Source organism: Dipodomys merriami, unplaced genomic scaffold (assembly GCF_024711535.1).
Source record: "Dipodomys merriami isolate MVZ:Mamm:240054 unplaced genomic scaffold, mDipMer1.0.p SCAF_34, whole genome shotgun sequence".
Lineage (NCBI taxonomy): Eukaryota > Metazoa > Chordata > Mammalia > Rodentia > Heteromyidae > Dipodomys > Dipodomys merriami.
The window spans coordinates 5,190,324-5,202,504 of NW_027204937.1; the positions used below are offsets into that span (position 1 = coordinate 5,190,324).

The 12,181-nt window shown below is 38.1% G+C and overlaps 1 protein-coding gene across 2 annotated transcripts in view; it reads right to left on the bottom strand.

Annotated features, from left to right (window-relative positions):
• CUNH1orf87 (chromosome unknown C1orf87 homolog) overlaps positions 1-12,181 on the bottom strand; it is a 70,795-nt gene that overhangs the window by 12,449 nt on the left and 46,165 nt on the right. For both annotated transcript variants that reach the window (XM_069987050.1, XM_069987049.1), the window contains one exon: positions 7,020-7,081. In XM_069987050.1, the coding sequence (XP_069843151.1) occupies positions 7,020-7,081 (62 nt within the window). The remainder of the gene's footprint in view (positions 1-7,019; positions 7,082-12,181) is intronic.

The following is a 12,181-nucleotide window of genomic DNA, read 5'->3' on the forward strand; positions in this document are numbered from 1 at the left end:
TTTTTTTCTGGACACTATCCTTTTTAACTTTTTATTTTCAAAGCACTACCCTTTTAAGAACAGGTTCTAGAACCCAGACTTTGTCCCTATCCCAAGTTCCTTTCTACTATTGATCATTTTCAAAGTTCCATTAGAAGAAAATACATACTAGTCTACTTTGATTTCTTTTAAGCTTCTCTTTCTTCCTAATAGTTAATAGCATAGAAAAAGGTAACTGTTTGCATGTGTAAACACTGTTTGGGAGACTTGAGGCAGAGCTTCTTTTTTTGTTTGTGTTTTTGAACACAGCAGGAAGGATAAATAATAACCATCTGTCTAGTCTGCCAGTTGAAGACATGTATAGGAGGAAATAAGCCAAGTGGGTTTCTAGAGGTTTCCAGGTGTGGAAAGGGCCAGGTTTTACAGGGCTTCCAGTGGACTCCGATAGTTACATAGCCAGCCCTCCTGTCTGCTCCTACTAATGACCTGAAATCAGTGGTCTCTGGAGGTGGCTTCATTTGAGAGCCACTCAGGGAGCTTTAAAAATGACCAGTGCTCAGCTTCATACCATTCCAATTAAGGAAAAAGAAAATCTCAGGCGAGGAGAACTCAGCTCAGTACTTTTCAAGGAAATCCCTCAGTGATTTTAAAGTGCAGCCAGAGTAGAGGACCATTGCCTGAAATAAAGGTTTTCTGGCACTTCAGCTCCTCTCAATGGAGCTTTTGTGGGAGGAAAATTAATCTCAGTTAAATAAAACAGCAGACATTTTCTATATATTCTAAAGAAAAACTGACCCTGTGATGTAAAAATTATGCCCATTTGACAGATGAAGAAGTTCAAGCAGTGAAACTTTCAGTTATCAGTTGTCTTGAGACAACAGGAGTAAGTTTAGGTTTATATTTCAGAGCAAACTTTTCTTTTCTTTTCTTTTCTTTTGGTCAGTCATGGGACTTGAACTTAGGACCTAGGCACTGTCCCTGAGCTTTTTCACTCAAGACTAATGCTCTACTACTTAGATGCATGGTGCCACTTTTGGTTTTCTGGAGCTTAATTGGAGATGAGTCTTACGGACTTTTCCTGTTGGGCTGGCTTTGAACTGTGATCCTCAGATCTCAATATCCTAAGTAGCTAGGATGATAGGTATGAGCCAGCAGCACCCAGCCCAGGACACATTTCTTAATTGCTTATTAGATGTTAGGCTGTGCCACAACCGTCAATAAATCAGAGTTTTCTTGTGGACTGGGTATTCTAGTGGCAAGAGCCAACAAAGAAATTCATATCATTAAGTATTATAGACCCAGCTAGAGCCAATTGTGGAGGTGGGAATGACTCCAACTGCTGACAGAAATGCACTCAAGGCCTCCACAGCAGTGATGGTTAGAAGAATGCTGAGCAGCATCAGAGGAACAAGAGAGCCGTGAAAATACTTGGGAACAGAGCACTTAAGAAAAAAAAGTTACAGCTAAGACCGAGGCCTTAGTGCAGGGAGTAGTGTTTAGTATACTCCAGCAATAACTGAGAGGAGAGGGTAGCTGAAATGAAAGGAAATACCATGGACTGAAGACGAGGTTCCTTGTTTGATTTCCCCCGTGAGCATTCCCTCTTTGGTAATTTCCCTTATTGCTGTCCTCTCCGGTGATAGAATGTTTTCCTCTGTGAGGACCCTGCCTTCCCTATCCCAGTGCCCTATGGTTTGATAGGGTTTGATTTCTAAGTTCAGCTCCCTGCTGGGTCTGATTATTTTAGCCTTTTATTCAATCCCAATCCTCATGTCAAACTCAAGTTGAGCCTCCTAGTTAGAGAGGAGTGACTTGCTACTTATCCAGTGAATTTCCTTCCTCAGTGGGACGTATCAAGAATCTTGTGGGGCTGTGACATCCAACACTAACCTATCTCTTTGGCTGTTGAAGAAGGAGGTCCTGCAGCTACCAGGTTTGTGCTATGGAAAGCCTATAGTTGATGCCAAAACTTGGTAAAGCAGAACAGAGAGCCAGAAAGAATGTACATCCTTGATGGTGACATTTGGATGGCCAGATCAAGCCAGGCTGGTGGTATTTGTTGTGCCAGACTTTTCATCTAAATGATCCAAAAATTTCTCTATTGTCTAAAGCCAACTGAGTTGGCTTTTCCATCCCTTCACTGTAAGTAGCTGTATGGTAATTAGACTGAATTTTTAAAAATTAAATGGAGGCCAACCATTTCCCATTTCCCTTTGTTTTCTATAATGATATGTCTTCAAGAAATGTATGTCTAGGAAAAGAAATCCTTTGAGACCACTCTTCCTTCACTTCCAAATTTCCAAGCATCAGTAGCCATACTGTGCAGCTCAGCCCTTTGCTCCTCCTCTTCCTCGCCCTCACTAATATTCTTCAGATTGAGAAGAATGAAATCAGTAGCCATATTAGTTTAGATGGTAGACTAACATCATGTTTGGAGGGCCTGTTTTTGACTTGGCCTTCATGGGATTTCATAGCACTTTTTGGATCTGTGACTTGAAGTGTTTCAACATTTTTGGGCATTCCTCTTAATTGCTTCAAATTGTTTTAGTTCTATTTACTTCCCCTTGCCTTCTGGCAATAGCATGTATGTTGATGTTGTTTCCATTTCCTATATGTCTCGTGTGTACATTTTTGGAGCTAATGTATCCTTATTTCTCATCTATGTATTAACATAAATATTTCACACTGAACTATATTCCAGTCCACTAAACCTCTTATCAGTTATGTCCAATCCTCTGTTAAATCCATATTTTGGGCTTTTTAAATTTAGCTTTTGTATTTTCTAGTTTGTATGTTCCATTTGATATCTTTTATAAATTTATACCTTTCGTTGAAAATTCTCCAGTTTGTAATTTATTTCTCAAACCTATTAATATTACTTTTATTATTAATTTGTTTCATCCTGGCACTGTTTACATCAATTTGGTAATTTTTTAGTAAAGCTAGACTTTTCATACATCCTGTAGAAATTTCGTATGATGTTGTCACATACAGAGAACTTTTTCCCCCTCTACTGCTTAATAATTTAAGTTGAATTTTAAATAAGGACCTTCAAAAGATACTCTTTTTTAAAAATTTTTTTTTGGGGGGGTCTGGTCGTGGGGCCTGAACTCTGGGCCTGGGCGCTGTCCCTCAGCTCTTCAGCTCAAGGCTAGCGCTCTACCACTTGAGCCACAGCGCCACTTCCGGCTTTTTTCTTTTTGCTTATGTGGTGCTAAGGAATTGAACCCAGGGCCTCAGGCATGCAAGGCAAGCGCTCTACCACTGAGCCACCTTCCCAGCCCAAAAGATACTCTTGAATTTTGTCTGATGTTCTAGTTTTGGTCTTCCTGGAGATTTGATCAGACCCAAATGAATCTACTCTTATCATTAATGCCAATCACAGATATGAAGTATTTATGTGAAAACAATATATAGTCATTAAAGAACAAGTCTACAGGATTTTTTTTTTTTGGTCCATCAATGGGGCTTGAACTTTGGGCCTGAACACTGTCCCTGCACTCTTCAGCTCAAGGCGAATGCTCTACCACTTGAGCCATAGTGCCACTTCCGGTTTTCTAGTGGTTTTTATTGGAGATAAGAGTCTCGCAGACTTTCCTGCCCGGGCTGGCTTTGAACCGTGATCCTCAGATCTCAGTCTCCTGAGTAGCTAGGATTATAGGCATGAGCCACTGGCGCCAAGCTGTCTGCAGGATTTTTATGATTGCAAATAAGATAAAGTTTCAAACAAAAGAAGTACTTATAAACTGAGTGACTTTAATCAAATTATCATAGCATATTTTAAACAAAAGAGAGCATAGGAATGAAAAACTCAAAATTCTACACACCTATGTTTGAACATTTCCTGTGGGGATAAAGAATATACAAATTAAATATGTCACTCAGTGTTTAAGATCATCTAAGCAGTGATACAGAAATAGGAAGAGATCAAAACATTAACTTCCTCAGAGAATAGTAGATTATCATACAACAACACCACCACTCCAGCTTGTTACCCTGGACAGTGATACACTGGCTAAAACTTAACAATATATTGCTTGTTTTCCTTGTCAGACTTGTTATCCCATAAGATCAATAAGACTTGTTTCTCTTCCTTCCTTCCTTCCTTCCTTGCTTGCTTGCTTCCTTCCTTCCTTCCTTGCTTCCTTCCTTCCTTCCTTCCTTCCTTGCTTTCTTCCTTGCTTCCTTCCTGGCTTCCTTCCTTCCTTCCTTGCTTGCTTCCTTCCTTGCTTGCTTCCTTCCTTCCTTTTTCTCTCCCACCCTCCCTCCTTCATTCACTTTGCTTTTCCTCCATTTTAAAATTGAAAAATAAATCAAATTAAAGTAAAATAAATAATATGATAAAATGGTTATTTAGCTACAAAAGTGACACTTTGACTTACATTTTACAGATTCTTTTTATGCCCTATCATATCCTATATGCTAAATTGTGTTTCTTTAACATTTATATGTTGAAGTTCTAATGTTCAGTACCTTGGATTGTGGCTCGGACATAGAGCCTTTAAAGAAATGATGGCTAAAATAGGCTGCCAGGATAGTTTTTTTTAATCCATTCTGACTGATACCTTTGTTGAGAATGAGAAATCTGAAAACAGAGACTAGATGTGTGTGCGTGTATGTGTGTGTGTGTGTGTGTGTGCGCGCGTGCGCGTGTGTTTGTGTGTGTGTATGAGTGCGCACACACACAGACAGAGGAAAAGTGATGTAAAGACAGCAAATATCTGTCCAGCACTGGGGAAGGATTGCTGTTACAATTGTTTCTGCATTCTCAACAAGAGCCATGTATGAATCGTCAGAGGATAACAGACACCCTCATTGGTCACAGCATTGACCAATGGAGATCTGTATGATACACCTTGCAAACTCAGCTGTGTGGTGTCTTTCTAAAGTAATTTCTTCATTTACTTGGCAGTTTCTTGGAGATCTTAGACCATCTGTATAGTGGCACTAGCACCCAGCATGACTCTGTGTAGTGTGATATCCTCAACCTTAAAGATGTACTGCATCCAACATATTTACTAAAGTCTGGGTATTTCCAATAGCAATGGATTGAATTGTGTGCCCTTTCCCAAGCTGTATTCAAGACCCAATTACTGGTACCTGTGAACTGGCCCTTATTTGGAAATAGTATGTACAGATGTAATCAAGTTAAGATGAAGTCATTCTATATTAGTGTGGGCTTTAAATCCAATGACTGATATTTTTTATAAGAGAAAAAGAAGAGCTAGAATAGATGGAGGTACAATAGACAGAGGAAACACAAAAGAAGGTCATGAGATGGCACAGGCAAACACTGGATTTATACAGTGACAAGCCACGAGAGAACTGGGGCTACTAAAATATGGAAGAGGGAAGAAGAGTATTCCATGGGGCAACAATAATGACACTTTCATTTCAAGTGAGAACTACCTTCTTTGTGAGAGAGGAAACTTTTCATTTAAGCTACCAACATCGTGTTTTTGTTACAGCCACCCTAGGAGATGAACACATTCAATATTCCCTTAAATTTTCAACATTATGATACTCAAATATAAGTAATCTTTGTAGTGAATTTACTACTTGAAATACCCAGTTAGGTCCCTACTTTTCTACACAGATATAGACGGAAGTATCTACTCTCCAAAACACACACACACACACACACACACACACACACACACACACACACACACACACACACACACACACACACACTCAGTACCTTGTATTTTGATTCAAAGTAGTTGATGGATGTAGTAAATAGAAAAACTACAACAGCAAATTAAAATCAATGCATATTTTTTCACCTGTCATATTTAAAACTTGCTAATTGCTAAATATTTTGCCCAATTTACTTTATAATTTCACTTAATAATATGTCTTGGAAAATTTCCTGTTGCAGCTCAATTATGTTATTTTGCAAGTGCATTGTTTTATAAGTTGGTTGAACAGTGATTTAATTAAATGATTCTTGAAGGGTCTTTTAATTGTTTCCACCTATACAAACAAAAAAATACCCTGATATATAAGTGGGGATCCCTTTATTTAGGATGCTTTGCATCTTTACATTGAGATAGTATCTGAAAAGTCATGAACATTCTGGAATTGATTTCAGTCTGTATCCACTAGAGTTGGCCTAATCAATTGTTTTCTGGGCTTGATCACCCATTAGTCATAGTAAATGTGAGATTCAAAAAGTTAGGATAGTGGAAGATTTGCTCTGATGCAGTTGATTATTAAAAATTAAAGAAGAAATTAATTTCACTGATGTTGCTTATAAAAGATTCTTTATTGTACCTATCTACACAATCTAGGACTAGGGGATAAAAGAGAAACATACTTGTCTTTCTTAAATAAAATATGGCAAATATCCATGTAATATTGACATGGTCTGTAACAATTATCCTACCAATGGTTTCATGAAAGATAATCTGGTCATAAAAATAAGCCAATAGAAAATAACAGGATATATTTTATGATAATAATGTTATTAATTATGGATCTGTATAATTATGCAGAGCTTATATGAGTAACTCTCATCCTAAGAATTATCTTTATAAAGCTGTAATCTAGAACTGTAAAATATTTTCAATGTAATGTAGTCACCAAGTCCACATAAATTAAAAGTAATATATATATATATATGATATATAGGACACACTCAACATATACATTTCATATATACACATATATGCATATGTTGGAGATGCTTTTGGTGATTATCAGGAGAATAAACTAAGATAGAAATAAAACCAGAGCAACTGAAATTCTGAGAATACCAAGTTATTCAGTTAAGAATGCTGACTTTATCTTAAAGGGCTACCACTGGGGAATGCCTCAAGAAAAAATAAAACTTGGCAAGTTATGCCTTTTACGATCCAACTAGCCTAGAAATATCTTCATGAAGGAATGGTCACTCCAATTTTCTTTCACTGGTGAGCCATTTACACTTTGGGAAAGAATGAGAGGAAACTCAACAAGCAAGCCACTCATGCTAAGCAGCCAAGTAAAGAAAGCTGCTGGGAAATAGAAGGTCTCTCAAGAGGAATACTGGACCTCACCTGCAGGCAAATCAGGCAAATCTGAAGAAGCTTGTCTCAGCAATTCAACAAACTTCTGCCATCTGTGTAAGGAAAAGAGATACAATCTTAGTAATAAATATCATTATCCTGAAAGAAGACGCAGAGAAACTTTATGTTAAACCTGCTTAGGAGAGGTACTGAAAGAGCTTTTTGATACCTGTGTCATTCAAGGTTTAATTCAGGAAGCAGAAACTACTTTAGGTAGCTACCTTAAAAAATTAGGTACTCTGAAAATTATTGCAAGGAAAATGAGAAAAATATGACTGCAAGAATCAGTGTAGCTGTTCACATTTGTCATCCGAGCACTTGGGAGGCTGAGGCAGGAGGATAATATATTTGAAGACAGCCTCAGCTACATGGTAAGATATTGTCTTAAAAAACAAAGAGAAAAGAAAAGAACTAGGATATAGCTCTGGGAGACTGTTTTGCCTAGCAAGTGCAAGGCCTTATGTTCTATCCACAGCAACACATGTACATGCATGCACACACACACACACACACACACACACACACACACACACACACACACACACACACACATCTTTGCAAGGCTTGTCGCCTGGAGATTGAGATCTGCTGTCAGTTTGGGGTCTGCCCTCAGTGGCTGTGGTTCAGAGATCAGGGAACTGCAGGGAAACCTGGCTGGTTCCTATTACACTAAACATGAGGTTTGTGACTATTCAATGTCAGGTAAATTCTGGCCACTGGAAAAATGAGTGCTAGCCAGTTTTTGGAGTTATTACTGCTGAAGGGAAATAAGTACATACATAAACTCTGTACCATCACCCCTCTGATTCCCTTTTCACCTCTCTCCTGCAATTGCATCTTGGTGTCACAGAGATTTTAGAAATGTTTTATTCAGCTCTCACAAGTATGGGAAGAATTTCAGCACAGAGCAGAGCAGAGAAGGGGACAGATAAAGTGCCAAATGCAAATAGAAAATGTATGAAGAATTGTCCAAGAAAACTACATTAATAATAATAATTAATAATAATAATAATGCCTGCAAGTGACAATCAGATAGCCACTGAAGTACTTCAGCAAAGCTGATGGTAAAAATCATTTATATTTTCTTACCTAGCATTTATCTTCTGCTTACATGCTTTCCACTGTGTTTTGGGATATGGTGTGTGCTAGTACTATAGTTGAAGTCCCATACTTTGCTCTAGCCAATTGTGTGACCCACTTGATCTAATCTCCATCTGTCATTTTTCCTATTCCTTCTTTTCTCCTTCTTTTTTGTCTCTGCCTCAAGAGATATCACTAATTTTTGGTTCTGCTCCTTCCTGAAGTTTTAATTTTTCCCTAATAGTCTTAGTTATTTCATAGCCTTTAAAATATTTGCTTTTGTGTAGATTGGAAAAGACAGCTTCTGTTGTTAGCAAACAAACTGCAAGTGACAAAAACTTTGATTTCTGTCTTCCCCATCAGAAGCACACCGAAACTAGAGAGTAGATTGAGGCTAGACTCTGGTGCTCAGGCTTATAATCCTAGCTACTCAAGAGGCTGAGATCTTAGGATCATGGTTCAAAGCCAGCCCAGGAAAGGAAGTCTGTGAGACTTTGATATCCAATTAACAACCAAGAAAGGCAAGAGTGGAACTGTAGCTCAAGTGGTAGAGTAGTAGCCTTGAGCATAAAAGCTGACCAAGAGTATCAGTCTCTGAGTTCAAGTTCCATTATTAGCATACACAAAAATGTTGTGTGTGCATGGTGGCATGCTTCCCTAGAAATCACATACTGGCCTGTCTCAAAAGGAATGTTAGATCACCTTCCAAGCCTATTACCTTTCTCTACTTTCTGAATTGTGTGTTCTAGGCTCAGGGAGAGTGTGGGTAATTAGATTTGCTCAGCTTGTGCTTGCCTTTTTGTCTTAGCACATCTTGCTCCTTCTCCCAACAATTCTCCCCCATTTCTCACCTTGTGGAAATCCTGCCATGCCAAGTAATGGAGACTAGCACTGAAGAGCCAGCTCTATCCAGATTGCTAGAACAGTGTGCTCCATGACTTAAAAGGGTGACTTCACAGCCGTCCCTTCAGAGTACTGAGGTTCTCAACTCCATCCTAAATGTACAAAACCAGCAAGATGGAAGAGGCAGCCAAGAAGCACCGCGCCTTCAGGAGCTGGGTCACTCTGCTGCGATTGTGTAATGGCATACATATTTATGTCTTTCTAAAATTCATATGTTGACATTCTCACAATGTATTTGGAGGTGGGGCCTCTGGGAAATGAATAGCTCATAGAGGCAGATCTCTTACAAATGGGATTAGTTTCCTTACATAAAACCTGAGAGAGACTCCTACCTCTTCTGCCACAGGAGTTCACAGTGGGGAAAGGCTGTCTGTAAGGACCCTTATCAGTCTCTAGACTGAGAAAAATATGTCTGTTGATTATAAGCTCCCCCAGTCTATGGGGCTTTGCTGAAGAAGTACAAATTGACCAAGACAGGTTGCCATGACTAAATACTTCAGACCTTGGGTTAAAATTTAAGATCAAGAGGTCGGGTCAGCAAAGGTAAGGAGATGCCCAGCTCCTCAAATCCAAATTCTAGTCAATACCAAGCCCAGGTGAAACTAGCTCTGCATTAGGCAGTTTAAACAAAGTCGCTGTGCCTAGTTACAATTCTGGGAGCTACTGGTGCTTTAGAACTTATAATGTCACTATAATATAGAGACTAAGAGCTAATTCTCAAGCTCAAAACTCTATGCTTAGCCTTAATGATGAATTCATTTGTAGGTTACATATCATTCTTAGGCTCTGTATATCACTATCTTCCTTTAAAACACATAATTTTGCCTACTTCATGAGGCAGATAGAAGGATTAAAAGTTAATATTTAGTAAGGCACTTGGAACACTGTTTGGCATATAGTAAGCCCTATACAAATGTTGACAATACATAATGGCAACAATACCTTTGTATTATTATTATTATTATTAATTATTATTATTATTAAATGGAAAAGCCAGGTTGGATATCTCAGACCCAACCAACATTGAAAAACTCTAATAGCTATTTTCTAATACTTTTCCTATTCCTTTAAAAAGGTAATTGCTGAATCAGACACCTCATGTTTCCTTTATCTCTAAAAATCCTCTAGTTGTTCCTAGGCTTAGCAAAACCAGTTCTTTTCAACTTGATTGCACCCTCAATAATGGGCCAGATGTGTGTGGTAAGTCCTACTTGGGGCTGTCTCAATTGCTCCACTCTATTTACCAAGCTTGCATGGTGGCTTCATTAATTTTTCCCTTCCCCAACACAATTTGGCTTGGATGCATGTGTTTTAAACCATTTAATTTGGCCAATACAATTTTAGAGTATTAGTTTGCCTCCTGTTCTCTCTGTCTCTCTCTGCTCTCCTTAATTACCATTTATTACAAAGTCACACACAAAAAACATTAAATGTGCATTCTGACTTCATGTTCCTGGCCAAGAACAGGGATAATCATTTCTATCCAACACAACCTGAATTCATTTTACATAAGGGTGGATTCAGAGGAGAGATTTGAAATCGTAATCAAGTCTTTCTCAAAATCGCCTTACCTTGGCAGTCATACACTAATGTTTCTGCTAATTGGTAGGCAAATGGCAAAAAAGTAAGGATAGAAAAATTCAAACTCTTAGTTTTAAAAAAATTATTATAAAAAACAACAGCGCTGTGAGAAGGCTCACAATATTTTCTCCTCTAGTCAGCTCTTGCAATAAGAAGGAAATGCAACTCATTTTATTTAGTTAGATGGTGCTAATCCCACATCACCATAATCCCTCCTGATGTTTTATTGATTCTAAAGGACATTTAATCAGGAAGCAGCTCAACACTAGAATCCTGCTAATTAGCAATCAGCCACATTCCAAATGGGCTCCCAATTGAATGGCAGATTAATGGACAATATGTACTAAAATAATGATTTGCGCATTCAGCTTCTGAAACTTGTGTCTAAATTGCATCTTTAATCTCTTAAGGATATAGGTTTGCATACAAAGTCCTTAACTGAATGGATTTAATTCAAAAGAATAAGCTTTAGCCTATGACTGTTTAAGGATGGAGCAAGTTTATCTCTTTTAAATGCAATTCTTTAGTTCTCATGATGTTGATGTCCTTAAATCTTCAAAGGTCAAGAATAGGTGAATAATATCCAAAGGTCAAAGACAGGTGAATGAAGATATCTGAGTTTCTGTAATTTGTACACAAAATAGTAGAAAATTAAGATTTCCTTCTTGCCTTCCTCCTCTATTGTCTCTGGGTCTCATATTCCTGATTCCTGAAATATTAGATCTGGACTTGAATTTTTAATCAGCATCAGTCTCTACTATGAAACAGATAGCATGTGACCTTTGATGCTTGCTTTTCTTTTTCTTTTTCTTTTTATCCTTTATTGTGAAAAACCATACACAGGGGTTACAATTACATGGGCAAGATAGTGAGTACATTTCTTATCAAGCATTGATGCCTCCTCCTTTGTTTCCCCATACCATCTTTTCCCCTCATCACCCCCACCCCAACAACCCCTTACCACCCCTCCCCACCACCCCACCCCACCAAAGTTGTAAAGTTCATTTTTTGAAGTAACGTCTTGTACATTTCATTGTTGTAATGGGTCTACCTGTAACCCTATTTAAACAGTTTGTTTTTTTCCCTTCCCCTCCACAAATTATATCAACATCAAATAGAGTGAAAGCAGGGATTAAACCCTAGGGGAGGTACATACAAACCAACAAAGAAATCATCTTATAAATATGTTGGAAACAATACCAAGAAAGAAGAAAACATTTGAATCCTTATCTTAGGGTTCATTTCACCTAAAATCAATTTGTCTGACAGTTTATGTTTGTCTCAGACATATATTAGTTATTGCAAATAAGGGAAACCATGGGACCTATGTTTCTTTGGGCCTGGCTTACTTCACTTAATATAATTTTTTCCAGATCTTTCCATTTCCTAACAAATGGGGCAATGTCATTCTTTCTGATGGAGGCATAGAATTCCATTGTGTATATATACCACATTTTCTTGATCCATTCATCTACTGAGGGGCTTCTGGGTTGGGTCCATATCCTAGCTATGGTAAATAATGCTGCAATAAACATAGTTGTGCTGCAATAAACATAGTTGTGCTGGTAGCTTTAGTATGCTCTTGTTTG